The sequence below is a fragment of the Rhopalosiphum maidis genome, chromosome 3, assembly GCF_003676215.2.
Source record: "Rhopalosiphum maidis isolate BTI-1 chromosome 3, ASM367621v3, whole genome shotgun sequence".
Taxonomy (NCBI): domain Eukaryota; kingdom Metazoa; phylum Arthropoda; class Insecta; order Hemiptera; family Aphididae; genus Rhopalosiphum; species Rhopalosiphum maidis.
In genome coordinates, this window is record NC_040879.1 from 28324287 (window position 1) to 28344201 (window position 19915).

A 19915-nucleotide genomic window follows, 5' to 3' on the forward strand; every position below is an offset into this window, starting at 1 on the left:
TTAGTGATGTTTGTATTTGCGTTCACGAATAATTTTGCCGTAATTCATGATGTAGAATACTAACATCATGCCGACAAGACTATGAATTAACGGAGCAGCTGTTGTACGTTTCGGTTGTACATATTGGTGTGACCATCTCCAATAAGCGCGCGAAAATAATCCAGCGATCGCTTTGGGCGATTTATCGCGGCACTTCACCCAATCCGTAACCTCGCAGAGTTTCAGTTTCGAAAACGGCGTGACGGGCATCCCGTAAAAACGGGCCGGATCATACGGTCCGTGCACTTTAGGATTGTATCCGGCAGGATAGCCACCAATGTCATCGATCTTGTATGATGATCCTGCAGGACGATCTTGAAAGTTCTTCACCGCAGTCTTGACTAGATATGTACGATAAAAACAGCGATGCCGATTATTGTTCGCGGTATTGAACTATGCGCGTATTATCGATTTATAATAATATTATATCGTGTATTGAACTTACTCTGGCAGTAGATCCTTTGAATGCGATTCATCGAAATAAAAAGGTATTTGATTTCGGATTAAGAAATATAGAGTATCTATTCTTCACCTTCTTATTATTTAAATGTGTCAAACTAAACAGTTGAATAAATAAGTGAATTGATTACTGGTAAATGAAATACAAGTTATAATATTGTATTCCGTTGTTATAGATACGCGTAAATGCTTAACAGCCGAGGTAAACAATAACGATAAATACTGCGTATCGACGAAGAACTGTTTTAAATTTTAATTGGTCAAATAATAATTATTTAAATCAATTAATTTTTTTTTTATTCGTTTTACGTACTAACGTATATTATATTATAGTATAGCATTAATATAAATCAATATTTTATATTAATAACATTTTATGTACCTACATTTAAATAGACTGATGTTTTGAATTAAAGTTTATTTATAAAATTATACATATATATATATCAATATTTGTTATATATTAGAGTAATAATACAAATCATTTAAAAATTAGAACTTGCAATAGCTAAAAGTATTATATATTTAATAAAACATGTTTTTTAGTTAGGCGGACCTATTTTCAGATAAAATTTAAATAGACATATAATAAATCAAAAATACTGAAAAATAATTAATAAAAACCAAATTAAAAACTTTAAAAATCTTAAACATTTATATCTTAGGCTTTCATTTGTAGGCACTATTTTGATCATATAAATACGAAAAAATATGATTTATGAAATATTTTTTTATTGTTAATTGATTTTTGTATAAAATGTATTTTGTAATGACTATCATGTTAATATTACCTGAAGATGGCCTTTCAAGCCTAAACTTATTGTTATGGTTATTATTATTATTATTATGACATAATATTATAATAGAACCCATAATATGCAGGGATGACCTATATACATCATTTCAAATATATGAAAATATTGAATATAAATTGAATTTAAAAGAAAAATATATTTATTTTAAGTTTGTAAGATTTTTATTTAAAAAATCGTATAGACTATAATAAGTACATTTTATGTATAAAAATTACGTACCTATATAAATTAAAAACGTATTTGTTTTCTTAAAAGAATAAAAGGAAAAGTTGGTCCCCGAATTAAAAAAAAATGTTTGAAATTAAAATAAGTATTTCCAAATTCTAAAAACTAATTTTTAAAATAATGGTGACGGTTTGGTCAATGTTTGAATGAAATAAGAGGAAGACATCAGAATATATTCTGATAACTCGAAACTCAAATAATTTTGTGTTTTTAGATGTTTAATATTAACAATACTATTAATTGGAATAATGTACAATCAATTATAAGTAAATATTATAAATATTTTTTTAATATAACTTGAAAACAAAATCCAAATATATCATATTTTATGATTTAATTCTAATTAAACTGAACCGCATAATATTACATTATTTCTTATAATTATAATTTATTACTTTATTAAAATAAAATAAAACCAAACATAGCATTATAAAATACAGACGTAGAGTCTGATGTCAACAATTGAGCAATGTATTGAGTACCTATCGACAGTGTCTAAATATTAAAAATATCAAATTTATCGTGTTGAAACATGCACAATAAACGATTTAAAATTATATACGTTTTGTTTATTTATTTTATAATAAATGTTTTTTTTTAATCGGTACAAGAATAAACTATAACTGAAGGAATTCATATTAATGCATTTTTTAATGCTTAGAATAGTAATATTATACTAATTACATAGTTACTAATGGAAATCTTTATAGAAAATCACTAGGTACATTACAAATTATATTTTAATCATCTTCAATTGGTGATTTCAATATATTTTTTTCCCATTAATTACATATTTTAATATTTTTTGAACAAAAGTAACTCAAATAGAATCTTTTATATGATTGTAATATTTTTTCATAAACAAAATTAATATTTATATTGAGTTAACTTATTATTTCATTAACGATGTGTGATGTCAATTAAATGAATTTTTAAAATTTTTCTATCATTATTTTACTCTTATAAAATATACCCGAGATGACTTCTGTTTTTTACACTTATGATCTATCCTGTACAAAATATTTATACTATATAATTCAGAAAAAATATACAATGAATAAACTAAATCGATATCATGGATTAAAGATGATTATAATACAATTTGTAATGGTTACTTCATATGAATAATTAAAATAATACATATATTATATCCAAAAAATGTTTCACCGTTAATAAAAAGTTGTGATTATGTATTTTAAGTTTTTTTTTAATTTTTTTTTAAACATCTAATTGAAAACAATTAAAAAACGTTTTATAAAAGTTTGAATTTCAAAACTTTTGAAGAAATCTGCTTCTATGAACTATGTTATTTAATCTAGAAATTTTTTCGTATGTACAGCATTAAATATAAACGAGTCAGTTGGACGACTATATTACTGTGACCCCAATTAGAGTACCTATAATGTTTATTTATCGTGTGTCTATAAATTCGGTATTTTGTTTTTTTAATTATTTATTGCTTATTTAATACGAAATGTGTTAAAAATACTAAAAGATAAACCATATTGTGTCCTCTCGTTTTCGGGTCTATCTATTAAAAAAAATATGGGCCAATTTTTAAGAAGGTATTATTGCGTTGAAAGGGCATTTTTTTGTCATTTTTCTGTACCGTTTTTTGATATAGTTTTTAACGTATTGAAATCCGGGCTCTTAGTCTACATTATTAGTTATTACTATATACCTACGTGATATTATAAACTTGCGTGGGTCCGTATATATACGCGTGCGTGCGGATGATATGCAACAGTAATCGACAAACGCTTAAAAACCGGTAAAAACGCGTTCCACCGTTGGATATACACTATGGCCGTTTAATTCCATTATGCACGATTCTCGTTGTTCGCATCCACAGCACCACGAAATAGACATACAATAATATTTAGTATAATATACTAATAACGAAACAATAACGAATATCGTATACTCGGGTGTTTGGTGACAATAAGGTGACACGTGTTGGCACAGTTGTTGTCGTCTGTCCCGTTCTGCACTTCGACTCACACCGCGCTCGCTCGTGCCACGCCAACGGGGTGAAGGGGGTGGCCCGTCGAAGGAGGTGTGTGTGTGTGTGTGTGTGTGTGTATCGTATACGTTTAATAGAATAATAATAATAATAATATGTGTAATATGGTTTTTTGTCGTTTTTTTTTTTCAATTATTTAAACAAGTGTAGATCCGTGTAATTAAAACTTTTTTTTTTTTAACGCCGCTCTATGTGTTTGCGTCTATATTATACAAGTCGTGTCTGACGAGTATTGCCGCGGTATGTACGTGGTAGGTACACATTATAATATTAGTACGATTTTAGTTCCCGGACTATTCGAGTGCTACCATTAAAAAGCCATCAACCGTTTTCTGTCCATAATAGCTTTAGTATAGGTACCACTGCCTACTACCATTCGTATATAGGTATAGCAGTCAAGTGGCCTCAGTCGGGCGAAGAACTGTCTTTCCGCTTCCCGATTAAAAGAAAACCAAAAGACAAATATCATGAGCGAAACATCGCCCAGAGGAAATGAAGGGGACACGAGATCCGTTATACAGGTGAGCGTATTATTTTTTAACTAATTCGAATTAAGTATATATAATATTATATAGGCGTACAATTTGACAGTCATACATTTTTTCGATCATATGTTAATATTTTAATTGCAAAAATTCGACACGGTTATCGTAGGTGATGATTGATTGGATATCAAATATTTTACATTTTTATAATATTTTATGCAGCTATAATTAATACATCGTGATAGCGCGTAGCTCTCTGTACCTACGATAATACTATATATACGTCGGACTGAAAGTAACAAGACTGTAATGTTATTATATTGTTATTAATCGTGTGATTTTATGAAGCATACATACGCATACATTATGTATAGTACTTAAGTACTTGTCGCAATATATAATGATAAAAGTAAACGTAAAATACTGTGACTTGTTTATTAGAGAAAAATATATTCGTATACAACCGTTCTAACAAAAGATACTAAAAATTAAAATTTTTAAATTAATGATTTTCCTATGCTTATAAAATTATCGCTGTTTTACAAACTATCGTATAGAACTTTGCGGAAATCAAACATTTGAGAACCATTGTATACCTAGTAGTGGCTATGTAGTAAAGTTAACATACGTATACGTTTTATCAGTGGAAATCGCCAATCGCTATATAGAATGCAAATATTATACAGTAACTATATTTACAGACATTAATTTATTATGTGTATAATTATTACCAATTTCAAACATTGTTCGAAATTATGTTGCTTCATTTTCGAGGTGTATAATATAACCTAATATATTCCTGCAATATATTACAAACGTGTTCGCATATTTCATGCTCGGGTCCATAATATATGTATAATCGGCATTTTAGCGTTAAAGTTAGTGTTATATCGTGAAATATCTAGGTACTTTATGCAGTATAGTGTATACACTAATCAAATTAAGGCAATAAACCATGTATCCGATTTATAATTCAACTAGATATTTTATTGATAATATTATTCATTTGTATTGTGTATACAATACTATACTGTTTTATAAAATAACGACTACTTCCTACACATATATGGGTATTATGTATCACGTGTTATGTTATACATTTTTTTTAATTATCTTGAAATAATACATGTAGAACTTACAGTATTTCACATGTAAAATTAAATAAACCAGTAGCGCAACTGGGGTTGGAATGGAATTTGGGGCCTTCAAAAAATAAAAAATAAATTTTTAAGTTAATTCAAGTTTCGTGTTTTTCAAGGACAAAACATAATGTAATGGTATACCGCTACTGTAGATATTTCTGTTTTGTATATACGTGCGTGTATTTATTTTTTGTCCAAATTTTCATTTTATCTAATATGTGAAAAATATTTCAATTATAAAATGTATTATTATTCCGGAATGTAATAAATATTTTTTTAAATTAAATTAATTATTTTATACCTATATTCTATACTTAAAAAATTCTCAATTAAGGATTATATACTATACTATAGTTATTAATTTAAACACTTAAACTAAAGCAGTATGTACTTATGTTATATTAAAAATATTGAACTTCGTAATTTAACATTAAAAAAAAAACTAAAAATTTTATTTTGCAATTTTATAAAAATAATATTTTTTTAAACAGTCATAACTTTTTAAAATAATGAGAGTAAACACTATATATATATTTATGATATACCAGACAAACCCCCATCAATAATATAGTAATAAACACAGATTTTGAGGACCTATGAATATTTTTTAAAGTCCTAAACATACAACCCTAATATCAACTAACTACAAAAATTGTATAAACTTTAGGATTTTATATAGGATATACTTGACTTTTATAATTACCTATATTGTTTCCCGACAGACTTTTTATCCAAATATCTTAAATATAGGTAGTACGCCACGACCACAGAAATATAAACACTAAGAAATATTAAAAATATGTAATTTAAATATATCGCCTATAGGCTATAATACGGCTATACTAATACTTAATAATCTATATCGACTATATCGTTTATCTACTATTTATTTTATTGTATGAATTCCAAAAATAAATTCAGGATTATAAGCATTAAATTATTAAGTTAAGTTAATATGGCATATGGGTAAAGTACATCATAATGTAATAAAAGACAATTAAATATTTAAATGTACCCTAAATGACACCCCTGTTATATTTATACTTTATTAATACTTATAAAATATGTAAGGTACAATATACTATAGAGTATAAATACAATATTTTGATAGGTATAGGATATCGGTTATTTGTAGCTATAGCTGCTTAATTATATCGTTCCACGTTACGGAAAATGAAAAAACTTACACAATTACAGTGCTAAATACTTCTATATACATATTTCTTTAATTTTTTAGGTGCAATAAGTATACTAATACCTATACCTATAGAGATAATTATAAAAACTATCGGATATTGTATTCCTGTCATATACTCATATAAAAGATTTTAATCAATTTCTTGCAATCCTTTTAGTTTTTGTAAATTGTATAGATATTAGGTACTTTATTACGCAGGAACATATTATTATTATAATAAAGTATTTTTTCGAATAATTTTTTATAGATCGTCTAATTGTCAGAAAATATATTGTAAAATCTATTTGGGATGTATTAATTAGATTTATTTGCTTTCAATTAAAACAAGCCAGCCCAGTTATTATAAATAAAAATAATAAAAAAAAAAATGATAGTAAAAACAATAAGCAATTAATAGAAAAAATAAAGTACCAAAAAAGAGCATTAATCTATAAATATAAATAGCAGAAGCTTCATTGCCTAAGCTCATCGTTCTAAAAAATAGTTTTTTCCTTGAATAATGAGTATAACAGATGATGATTTGTATTATTTCAATTCAGGAAAACGTCACTCGGATCGTGTACGTGAACAAACCGCACGCGGAAACAACGACAGCGGCGGTATCGGCGATCACCACGTCCTCCTCGCACTACGACCAAAGCTCGTCAGACTCTACCACTATTTGCACTCTTAACAACGTGCTGCCGCCAATGGGTTATGACTACCAACACCATCCGCCGTTAGCCAGCCTCCAGATCGGCGGATCTGTGGTTCCACCGCCACCACCCGTGTACGGCACGTCGCCCGACGAACACCAGTACTCGCCCACAGTGGCGAACGTTGGCAGCGGCACCAACTGTTACATGCAGACCGAGATCAAATCCAGCTCAAGAGTCCGGTCGTACGAATCCGAAAGAGGTATTAATAAAAAAATTATATCAAATAATATTAACACATTCAATGATGTATCTTCCTGTATCCTGCAAGTTCAAATTGATCCGTTCATTTAAGATTCTCTATTTCTCCTTTTATAATAACTTATTCTATAGACTACAAAATCTGATCTTTGGGGCACTATTTGTTTTAATTGCCATCTTGACTATTACAATATTCATACTTACATTTCCAGTTTTCCACTAATCTACGACCCAACGTCTATTTGGTACGTGTATTGCTTAAAAATTATTTCAAAGGAAAAACTCTCAGACCTCATAGAATTGTCGGATTTTGATAACTGTTTTTTTTTTTTTATCTGAAAGAAAAAGACTTTCTACAGCCTGCATTCAACTCCTATTTTTAATTGTGGGTGACTTTAATTACTAAGTTCTACAGCGTCTTTAATCATTACTATTTACTTTTATAATCATTATTTATTCTACAAAGATATTATTGTAAATATCAAATGATAATATTATAACTTTTATGTGTTTGTGCCTAAGTCAATATTGTCTTTTCATCTTTATTAAATGAATATTAGCCTTATGGGAATGAAAAATGAAGATGATTTATTAAGGAGATACGAAACAGACTATTTTTCATTATTTTAAATTAATAAAAATATAATACTTATAGGTTTTTTAGAAGATATTAACATTTATTGAACATCAAAATTCGGACTGTAGTCATATTATATATTTTATTAACAGTAAACCGATTATTAAGATTCAATATTGTAAAAGTATTTAATATTTTTTTAGAATTAAAAATTCGATTATTTTATTAAAAATTCATAACATTCTTATCGTTCTCACAGATACTATACTAGATTAATTTCTAACTATATTAGCTATATCTATATAATGTATACGATCATACGGATAGGTGCTAACAGTATCTACTATAAGTGAAGTAAAATTTAATAATGTGGTTCTATTTAATCTTTAATAACTTATGCTTCTATAATTTCCGATCTTTGAATTCAATATTATTTATTATATTTTTACATTTTAAATAATATATGTATGTAAATCATACACTGGGCTTCTTCAATTTTATATTATAATGTTTACCCATTTATTGTTGTTATATTTAAATACCTTCAAAATATAATGTATTGCATAGGTAATTAGTTTTTTTTTTATACGGATCAATTTATTATAGTATTTTAATTTTTAAAAGTGGTAAACAAGTTATATTTAAGCACCAACAATTATTTTGCATACTGTGTATACGTAATTAATTTTTGCATGGATAATTTAATAACTAGGTATAGGCAATTAACAGAGCTCAGAAGTTATAGTACTAAAAAGGTACATTTTTAACTATTAATATTTAACATAGACTTAAAAACATCAAAATTAATACTAAAAATTGGTAAATATGCAAAATAAAATTGTCAACCAAATTTTTTATAATATTTTTTATTGAATATGGTAGTATAGGTATCTCGTTAGTCGACCTACTCTGGAGCGTAAATACAACAAACTTGATAATTGCAGTATAATGTAACTGGCATTATTATTAACCATTATATTATTCAGAATAAATTAATTATTCTATATGTTCGGCGATAATAACAGTCGATAACGTACTTAAACCTATTTGAAAATCAAAGTACGGGTATTTGTAGATTAATATGTGCCAATTTTTTAAGGTTGAATTTTGCTCTACATAAAACTAAATAAAAAAGCATTATGAAATCTGCTCCATTTTATACCTTCAAAAGTTGTAATTTTTGCCATCATTCACCTTATTCAAATTGTAACACCACTTTTAAATGATAAAAGATTTTTTTTATTTATATATATATATATATATATAAATATTGTATTTTTAATCATTGATCAATCAAGTTCATTTTAAATCACATTTCTAAAAAATTATTAATAAGTATTAAAGAAGTACAATTTCTGTAAATAAAAAAAAAACAACATAAAAATCAATTATACAATAATTATAAATAAATGTATATATAAGTATAAAATAACTAAACAATTTTTTTGACTGATTAACATAATATTGTTTTCTTATTTTTTAATTATTGATCAATCAAATTTATTTTAATAATTATATTTCTAGAAAATTATTAAAAATTATTGATTAAGTACAATTACATTTATTAAAAAAAAACAGTTATATCATAATTATAAATATATATATAATATATAATAAGTATACTTAAATTCCAACAATTGAAGTTAAAAGTGTGACGCAGATCACGTCATATTCCATTTCGTTTTCTGCCATGTCGCAAATAACCAAAATTAATTTTTAGATGGCGCAAAATACATACGTACTTAAATGTATCTATTGGTGGCGCAAATTACCATCTCCCCAAAATACATGTTTAATATATTTAATGTTGACGTTTGCATATTTGTACACTTTATTGGAGTTGTATTGTTTACTGCCCTTATTATATACAAAATATGCTTATACAAGTTATACGAGTAAATAGCACTAGAAACTGTAAATATAAATAAATTAGCAGTATAACATTTCTTATATAAGAAATAATAAGAAATATATATATATAGAATAAAAGTATTACTTAAAATAATTTCTACAACAATGGAAAAGTATAAAATAAATTTGTATCTTACTTTAGATGCTCTATGACTTACAAAAACAAATAAGCATTTGCTATAATTTCCTTAATAATTAATAATTATATAACCCATCTTAACATGTTGTTCGCAGACTATAAAAAATCCGCTTGTGACAGAGAACGGACCAGAATGCGAGACATGAACAAGGCTTTTGATCTTCTGAGAAACCGTTTACCCAAGAGTAAACCTCCCGGAAAGAAACTCTCTAAAATCGAGTCGTTGAGGTAAGTGTATATATTAATTTATTATAATTATTAATAAATATTGTCTAGGTTTACATTGTTGTACCTAATACTTATTTGTTGTGAACTAACATTAGAGTCCACCACTGAATTTGTACGTATTTTCATCCAGGGATGGGCAAAATCCTTGAAAATCAGTATCACAATACTAGGTTACTTTCGATACTTGATATATTAAAATAAAATAAGTCACTGGTTTTTCAAAATATATATGTTTATTATTTAGGTATATGAGTATATTTTAAATATTCAATATAAACAACAATCTATATATATATATATATATATATAGATATATATTATAAACTATAATATAGTCATAATAGTCATATAAATATAGTAATTATTATTACTGCAGAATTTATTCTGTGAAATAATTAATAATCATACATTTTTAGATAGGTGATTAGTGGTCAATATAAATACTAATACACTAAGTAACCGTTTAAAATTAAACTTTTATTTACTTTAAACGTTTTTTGATACGAAATTCTCAGATTATATTTTTTTCTAAGCTATAAAAATATGAATATATTACCAACTAAAGTCATATTAAAGATTTTTTTAACATTTTCTCAGTTATTATCTAGGTAATAAAAAAAAAATTGTTGGATCAAAACTTTAATACAATAGTTAATAGGTATACCAAATAAATTATCCTTATAATTGTACAAAAATATTTTTTAAAAACATAGAAATATGAATAAACATAAAAACTTTTAATTTTTAAAATATTTTGAGACTTTTTGAACTATTATTATAAACGTTGACATTTTCGAGTATTAAAAAATTATCACCCGATTAAAAAGTTTGAAATTGTAATTTAATTTAAGGTTCTTTATTGTTACTATTTCATTTTGGAATCAAAAAATGTAATAAATATATTAACATTTAAACGATAAATTACAATTTTAGTTATTTTGTTGTAATTGAAAAAAATGTTTGTGGGAATTTGAAACATTTATGTACATGATTATATTTTATGTTATGACATTTTCAAAACATTTAGACTTTTCCGTGTTCTGATTATAGTTTATAACTTTATAAGTATTATTATTATTCATAAAATACATTTTATTGAGTTCACATCATACGTGTTTTCAATACAATAATTGTAACATAACACTTCTCATTCGTCAATATAAAATATTATGATACTAATAAATAAAAAGAACATAAAAAGTTCAATTTTTCGTATCAAAACATAATATTTAATAACTCACACATAGTAGTAATTATTTCTCCGCGCGCATGATCATATTGGCACTATACATGGCTCTCCTTATAGGATTGCCCTCCAAAAAACCACTACTTACTGGGACTATATATTATGGATCTATATTATCTATCTATACAATAGCATGAAGTATATATTATACATCAATAGACTATAATCACCTAATATGTTGTAAAAATAAAAAATACACAATGAACTATTTATTTGTGTAATACAGGATGGCCATACGGTACATTAGACATTTACAAGCGATCTTGGAGTATGGACCAGAGTACGAGACAAAACTGTACACTGTGCCGTCGTGTACTCAATACTTACCTCCACCGACATACTACGGTTACCAGCCACAGTATGGTCAATGTTGGAACGCTGCAACCGACTATCCTCCAAACGTTAACAACCAATATTAGTTAACTATCACATTCCCGTGTTATTCTTACCATCTTACATAATAATTATTTGAACATCGCCTATAAAGTAATATTACAGATAGGTTCTAATATATATTAATATTAGTGATGGATCGAACTGTTCGAATCTCGAACCGAACTTAACCCTCGATGTTCAATTTGGTTCGAAATTCAAACTCGGCATGAAAAAAATTCGAACCGAACTATCAAACATATTTTACTGTTCGAAAATTGAACTTGAAAATATTTTTCAAACCAGACTTACTGGCCACGATAGTTCAAAAACCAAATATTTGTACAATTATTATTCAAAAATTATTTTCAAAAAATAAAAATTGATTATCATTATTTATAAATAATTAGACTATTAGCGATAGAAAGTTATAAGCTGTAACAGGCATTTTATGTACCATTTATAATAATAATGATAAAAAGTATTAAGTTCGAGTTCGAGTTCGACTTAAAATGATTCTAGGTTCGGTTCAGTTCGGTTCGATAGAAAATATGAAGGTTCGGTTCGGTTCGGTTCGAGTTCAAAAAAATAATTTAAAGTTCAGTTCAAGTTCGGTTCGATTTGAAAAATCAGGGTTCGACCTATCACTAATTAATGTATAATATGTATATGAATACCAATATTTATCGTACTATGTATAATAATATTATATTCCCTACGATTTGTTTTAAGTCATTGATTTTCTTCCTATTTCTTAATAATTTTTTTTTACTTTAATATTTTTAGACTACCTAATAATATAACTATACTAAAAAATACTAAATTATCTATTAATCGAAATTGAAATTGTATTAACTTAGTTTATTATTTAAACTTTTAAGTAGATATTATATTTGTTTCAATAAATATGACGTATTTTAAAGAAAAAAAATGTTTTATTATTAATTAAATATATTTGTGGCCTAGCCTAATTCTAATATATGATATGTAAAAATGCAGTTATCAACGAGGTGGTACTAATTATCAAATTGACGGTTATTCGGATGAAACACGATTAAGGACGCTTTGCCTGCCTTTTTCGCAACACTACTATATTGCGGAGTGCCACTGTGTGACAAAAGATATTGTTTTGTACCCAAAAAAATCACACGATCTTAGACACATTTTGATGTAATGATGCCATGTATCTAAATACTTTGTTTGTATTTTAAATACTTTTGAAATACTTAAAAATACTTTTTATTTGTATTTTTATTCTAAAATACTAAATAATTTTTTTCGTCCTAGTATTTTACTCTAAATTACAATTACCAATATTTAAAAAATGTTGGACCACCCCGAAATATTTTTTCAATGAAGAAAAATGAAGAAAAGTGATATTTCAAAATGAAATACATTTAAAATTTCCACATGACGATATCTCTGCTTTGGGAGACATTACGATGAGAATGACAACTGTATTAAGTGTAAGACATTTGTATACATTTTTTATTATTACTTTTATTATTGTATATTTGAAATATTTAAAATAATTCATAAATAATACTAAATTGTTTTATTATTTTAATATTTTTGAATATTTTGTTTAATTTTAAAAATTTGTAACGGATCACATTTGGCCCGTGAGCTTGTGGGTTGGGCGCCACTGCCCACTGGTGTAAGATATACATGTTAAATATTTAACGATGGACAACACAGTTGTATTAATAATACTGGAAAATAAATATAGTGATATACTGATATAACGTATTATTTTAATACTCATGTTAGAAAAATTATGGTTTTGAGTTTATGGTTTATATACTTTTATTTTCGTTGCTATAGTTATGTTCTTATACTATGAATTATTATTAGGTACACAATCGCTTTAAAAATTGTTTCGATTTTTCTTCTAGTTCTCTACTTTTTTGTAAAAATGTGTTTATGTTTCGTTTTTGGACCCTTATTAAAATTTTTTTGTGTAATAATAATTGTAATTTTCATTTCTATGTGCTATTATGCTAATTATTCAATCGAAGATTCATATAATAGTTCACTAACGAAGTCAAAGGATGAATACGTATCAAGTGAAGAAAAAACAAACAAATTAAATGATACAGTGGATCAGAAAGATGCTACCAACATCGGAATTATTCCTTCATCCCGCACCGGCGATAATGGTAGAGAATTTGTATGTTTTTTCCCATTGTTCTTAATATCTTCGTTTTTGTTCCTGTTTTGCAATATATGTCCCGAGTATTTTTTCCGGAAGAGAATTAAAATTAACAAATACCGGTATATAAACGTCGAAAAAAAATGTGGCTGTAATTATGTATACGAAGCAGAAATTGAACCATAATAAAAGTTAAAATTTAATTATTATTTTTGTCATCGTACAAACAGCCGTTTCGATTTCACAGTTCCGTTTAAGACCGTAATTGGGGGTGGGTCCAGGGGTCCGGACCCCCCCCTGAAATTTTTAAAAATAGAAATATTTTAGTGATGGATATAGTTTTTGACTATACATTTTCAGCGTTTATATATAAAAAAAATGTTGGACCTTCCCCCGGAATTTTTTTTCAGTTACGGCCTTGGTTCCATTTAATACTATAATTTAATTTTTAGTGAAAGTTTCTATACATACCTATATAGACTCTTGATAACGTATTAATAATAAAGAACAAAATATGAAATATGAAGCACGCGTCTATGATAACTATATTATGCTATAAGATATTACTTAGTTAGTAATGGCATTTAAACCTACTAGTGACGGGTCGAACTGTTCGAATCTCGAACCGAACCCTCGATGTTCGATTAACAATATTTTTGTTAATATAACTAATTCATGAACTTAAATAGTTTCAACAATATAGTTGTTCGTTTGATAAATAATTCTTGTTGGCCTTATGTTAACAAGAATTTTGTCAATTCAACTTTATTTCAACTTTAACACCTGCTTATTTTTTAATTTGTGCTGGAGGATCGATACATTTAATAATTTAACTTAACACTACTTGATTTACATTGACGTGGAAAAATATGTGGAAAATTAATAATATAAGCATTTTGTAAAATCTGAAAAACAAAAGAATATTTACTGTATAGTAATAAATTTGAAAAAAAAATTGATCACCTAAAAACAAAACATAAATATTGGTGACTTGATCGTATAAAGATGAATATGTCACACAGGTAAGCGATGGAACGGACGAACGGTACCTAATAGTGATAACAGATCAGTTACAAAAGTAGTAGAGTTCAAGAGAACTGTTGTATGATTATGATTATTAATAAATGAAAAAAAAGGGGCACATTAATATTTCCAACCGAAAGTAGAATGTTACCGCTGATAACATAAAAAAATGAACGGTTATCGCACCTCCCCGCTAAACTAATTATGATTTTACGGCGCAACGATCTATTTTATGTTCATCGCCGACCATACATACTACATAATGTAGTTGATGGGTAATTAACCTATTAAAATAATTTTTTTAATATTATATAATTGCGTTTTTTTAATTATGTAACGTCAATAATCATTGATTTCCAATCATGTGTGTACCTTTTATTATGTGTCACATCTTCATCTGCACTCTGCGGTATATTTTTGATACCCAACTTCCAGAAAGTAAATATATTTTTCTAGCCTTCTCGCGTATAAATTTGTGAATTATTATTTTTATTGTTGTGGTTTATTATCATACTATAGCGCGACCACTCTTCTTAATTGTTTATGGAAAAAAATCACAATATAAAAAAGTGCTAAAACAATATTTGGTAAAAAAAAATTGTATTATTATATTTTAGTTGTACACTAGTCACGTTGAAGTACAATGTTCGCAAAATATAGGTATTTGTGTGAAAATTTTATCAGTTATAAAATTGAGAAATATTTCACTATTTTAATAAAATTTGGTTTTAGAAAATTATAATTTAACTTGTGGAATTTTTAAACTTTATCTTAATTTAACTAACAACAATACAAAAACAAAATAACAAAATTTGGCACTTACGATAAACAAATACTATATCTATTGAAAATAAATGTAATCGTAATTTAACCCATCTCCAACTAATATTTATTTGTTTGTAGAAATGAAAACCTAAAAACCATTAAAGCAATTAATATAATGAAAACTGTATTTCTAAATATAATATTTCGAATTTACACTAAATGTATTATATAATAATATTGATATATTCATTAAAAAATAATAAAATTACCTGAAAATTTAAAAAATAGAATACCAAAAAAATGTTTTTTTTTAATGCAATTTAAGTAGGTACATGAAATGAATTGTATACTTGAAAAGCATTACCCTAGTGACTAGTACACCCAAAATATAATGCACTTCGCATTGAAATCCGGACCCTAATGACGACTAAGCATAAACTATTCACTTGTTTTTATCGTAACATGGGTTTATATGTAAATATGTAATATCCATATATATGTATATTGTATATAACACAGCTAAAATTTAACTGCAATTATTATTGAGTTAATATTTAGTTGAATTAATACTAATTTCTGTCGTACGCATTTATCTCTATTTTTTTTATAATAATATTTTATTACTTTATAACTGGATATCTTTTTGTATGTCATAGACGATGCTTTCCTAGCTAAAAATATTTTTAAACTCAATAAAATTCAATAATAATTAAAATATGACTACTACAATAAAGCTATTATTAGTGTGTGCAAGTAAACCAATGTTGTAAAAAATACTTTTACTTTTATACCACCCAAATACTATCCATAGTAAAGTATTTGAAATAATTTTCAAATACAAAAAAAAATATTCAATTAAATTCTAGGTATTTAGGATTATTAATCAAAAACTTGAGTGTTCAATTTTAAAAATATTATTTGTACGAAATACTGATTTGTCATGTTTGTTTTTTTTTTTTTTTAATAGTTGCACCTCCAACACTGAATACTCTCTCTACAAATGCACTACTAGGTAGTGGGGTGTTGTACTTCACAAATAACTGATAACAAAATACAAATGTTTTTGAAATATTATTACTAATAATAGACAGAAGTTCCCAATTATTAATCTCACTCTTTTGATAGTGGGTAAGTTATGCAAACATTCTAATGTCTTTGTTGGAGATGTGCCCAAAAACCTATCAATAAAGAAATAAAAATTTTTAAATTGTAAATGTCTATAAATACACCTCATGCCTTATTATAAGTATAGCGTAGATTTCTATGCAATTACATATATATTTTTTTTTTTTTTAATATTTTGGATTTTTGTCAGTAATCTTTACGAATCATAATAGTTTGAAGTTACTGTCAAATTATTTTTACATATTTCTGCATATTTAATGATTATTGCTTATTTTTGCATGTTTTTACAAAATTCAAAATGTATTACATTGAATTAAAGTAAAATTATAAAATAAAATTGTATCAAGTAGAAAAATTTAAAAATGGAATGACAGGGCTTGAAACCGATTGAAATAATTTCGGTTTCGGTTTCGATTTTGTATACCGGTTTCTACATTTTTGGTTTCGGTTTCGGTTTTAATTTTTCAATATCGGTATTAAAAATTTAGATTTCGGTTTCGCTTTAGATAAAATTTAAGTTGAAAAAGTTAGATTACCTAACCTTAACGTTAAAAATTAAATAATATTTACCAATTAAAAGAAATATATTCATTACTATTAATAAAACAGCTAATAATTTTGCAATTAATGAAATGGTTATCAACATTTTAATCACGATGTCATGGGCATATCAATGGAATTTACGTATTTAAAATTTTAAAAACTCGTAAATTAAAAAAAAAAAAATAACGCTTTCCATTTTTTTTTTTATTTCGGTTTTGAATTTAATACCGGTACCCAATTTTTTTCGGTTTTGATTTTAAAACAGTTTGTACCGGTTTCTGAAATCGATTTTGAAAACGGTTTCAAGCCCTGGTTCTAGATATAATTTGATTTTGATATAGTTGCTTCAAATAAGCCCCAACCACTTGGGTTGACGTCGAACAATCGTTTTCATCTGTATTTAAAAATATGTTGATAAAAAACGTCATAGCTTCACTGAAGAAAAATTAGAAACGCATATGTTTATTCATTTTAATAATAAATAAAATATAAAAAAATATATTAATTTTTTAATTTATAATACCTTTTTTACAATATTTAAATATAAGTACCAATAGTACCATTATTAATATTTCTATTAATATTGTAAAAATTTGTCATTTAAATAATTAAAATTGCCTTGTATATTTATTGCATATATTTTCCGCGTATTTATATATTTGTTGCATATTTTTACGATGTTGACTACATATTATATAGCAATATGACATTTATTAATACTTTTTAATGCATAAAAATCCACGCTCTACTTGACTACTTATATAAATCGTTATTATAACTATTTACACACGACTTTTCAAATAAATATTTGAATTTCAAATTTCGTTCACATTTTATTACCTATTATTTATAAGATGTTAGTTATTTCGTTATAAATCAAAAACATCATTTACAGCCTCAATTTAAGAAAACTTTTTCTTAAATTATACGTTTTACTATACTCAATATTCAATAATAACATTTTTTAAGTATTTCAATTAATCTTAAGCTACTCACTATCCGTATAGGTAGCCAGGTAGGCACTTATTTTTAACATGAACTTGTTTACGCTATTCTACGATGCGTTGGAAATGAGTAATGATTCAAAAGTTAATAACAATAATATTGAATAATCATAATACAATATCATAAACTAGTATGAATCAGACACGCCGTCCAGCACAAAATAATGGGTAGGCTCGTTTTGTTCTGTAATGTTTACAGAAGTCAAAGTATATTTGCAATTTTGGCGTCCTAGATGCAAAAATATATTGGCGTCCTTTTTTCCCTTAAAAAAACTTAATCCTAAAAATTTAACTTCTAGCGCGGTGTTCCTTTAAGAGGCTTACAATTTAGCGCCCAGGGAGGTTGCCTCTTTTCACCCCACCCTAAATATGTCTCTAAGTGTGTGTTTAATGTTTATAATTATTGGAGAAAATTGGTCCTATCACATGAATATGATAATAACATTTAATAATAAATATGATTAATAAAATTTATATTTGCCACTGTCATTAACATGTTCTATGATCATGTCCAGCCATCGACGTCAACATCATGCCGAGCCTCCGGGAAAATGTAATCAAATCGATCAGCTGTTTGACTGCCACTTCTATTATGTTATATGAGAATATTATATAAATATGGGTATTGGAACTATTATAATAAATGCAATGTTTTCGGCAAAATAAATCAACCAACGGTAAAAGCCAATATTGGTACCTACACTAATAAAGTATAATAAATAATAATCAATAATAATATAGGTAATAGTCTTCCAAGTCCTGTTTTGTGACTTTCTCACTCAGACCTCTAAACTGCCCTGCAGTAAAAATCAACAACATCGTCATTCCTCATTCAACAGAAGTTAAATATCTGGGTCTTACATTCGACAGACGCCTTACATGGTCTCTCCATCTTAAAGATAAGCGTAAGAAACTTAACACTAGACTTCACCTGCTAAGGCCACTATTTCGTTCGAACCTTACCTTACCCATCAAAATCATTCTTTATAAAGCTCTTCTTCAACCAATATGGACATACGGTATTGTAATCTGGGGTTCTGCTAAGAACTCAAACAAGAGAACCATACAAGCCTTCCAAAACATCACTCTTCGCTTAATCACTGGTGCACCCTGGTTTGTCTCGAACGAGACCATAAACTCCGACCTCAAATTACCATCCATCGACCATACAGCTGCTATCTACTACAAACGCTTCCACGCCAAACTCCAAGTTATTCCCAATCCACTAATCAACGAATTAGCTTCACTAACACTTCCAGGTAATCCAACCAGACGTCCGAAAAGGAAATGGTGCCGCGATATGATAACTTAAGTTTAAAACTTATAAATATAAGAGGTGTCACAAATGTGTGACTCCCTCCTCATGTGTTTATTTTTGTTAATTATCTGTAAATTTTTATTACTTTTATTTATTGTACTTTGTATAGATTGTAATTCTTCAAATAAAGCCAAAATTTAAAAAAAAAAAAAAAAAAAAAGGTAATAGTCTATTATTATAATAACTATTTCTCCTTGAATGAATTTTGATATTTTTTTGTAGGTACCTAA

At 26.7% G+C, this 19915-nt stretch overlaps 2 protein-coding genes across 3 annotated transcripts; one reads left to right on the plus strand and one right to left on the minus strand.

Moving 5' to 3' along the window:
* On the minus strand, window positions 1-3398 carry LOC113558699 (putative ATP synthase subunit f, mitochondrial). Its single transcript, XM_026964210.1, has 3 exons — window positions 3224-3398; window positions 485-596; window positions 1-380 (listed from the first exon to the last, which is right to left on the minus strand). The coding sequence occupies exons 2-3, from the start codon at window positions 513-515 to the stop codon at window positions 1-3; spliced, it is 411 nt and encodes a 136-aa protein (XP_026820011.1). The 5' UTR covers window positions 516-596; window positions 3224-3398.
* A 393-nt stretch (window positions 3399-3791) lies between these two features.
* LOC113557381 (protein Fer3-like) lies at window positions 3792-12541 on the plus strand. Of its 2 annotated transcripts, XM_026962864.1 has the most exons (5): window positions 3792-3812; window positions 3907-4082; window positions 6926-7283; window positions 10005-10137; window positions 11610-12541. In XM_026962864.1, exons 2-5 carry the CDS (start codon window positions 4029-4031, stop codon window positions 11800-11802), a joined length of 738 nt encoding a protein of 245 aa, XP_026818665.1. In that variant the 5' UTR covers window positions 3792-3812; window positions 3907-4028; the 3' UTR covers window positions 11803-12541. The 2 variants fall into 2 exon arrangements, with proteins under 2 accessions (XP_026818665.1, XP_026818664.1); XM_026962863.1 differs by lacking the exon at window positions 3792-3812 and having other exon boundaries at window positions 3834-4082.
* The last annotated feature ends 7374 nt before the right edge of the window (window positions 12542-19915 follow it).

Excerpts from the sequence above, each read along its gene's own strand:
- LOC113558699 (XM_026964210.1), bottom strand. The coding sequence starts at position 515 with ATGAATCGCATTCAAAGGATCTACTGCCAGA. Across the intron at positions 381-484 it reads TCAAAGGATCTACTGCCAGA|TCAAGACTGCGGTGAAGAAC; the intron begins GTAAGTTCAATA and ends GTACATATCTAG.
- LOC113557381 (XM_026962864.1), top strand. The coding sequence starts at position 4,029 with ATGAGCGAAACATCGCCCAGAGGAAATGAAGGGGACACGAGATCCGTT. Across the intron at positions 4,083-6,925 it reads ACACGAGATCCGTTATACAG|GAAAACGTCACTCGGATCGT; the intron begins GTGAGCGTATTA and ends ATTTCAATTCAG. Across the intron at positions 10,138-11,609 it reads TCTAAAATCGAGTCGTTGAG|GATGGCCATACGGTACATTA; the intron begins GTAAGTGTATAT and ends TGTGTAATACAG.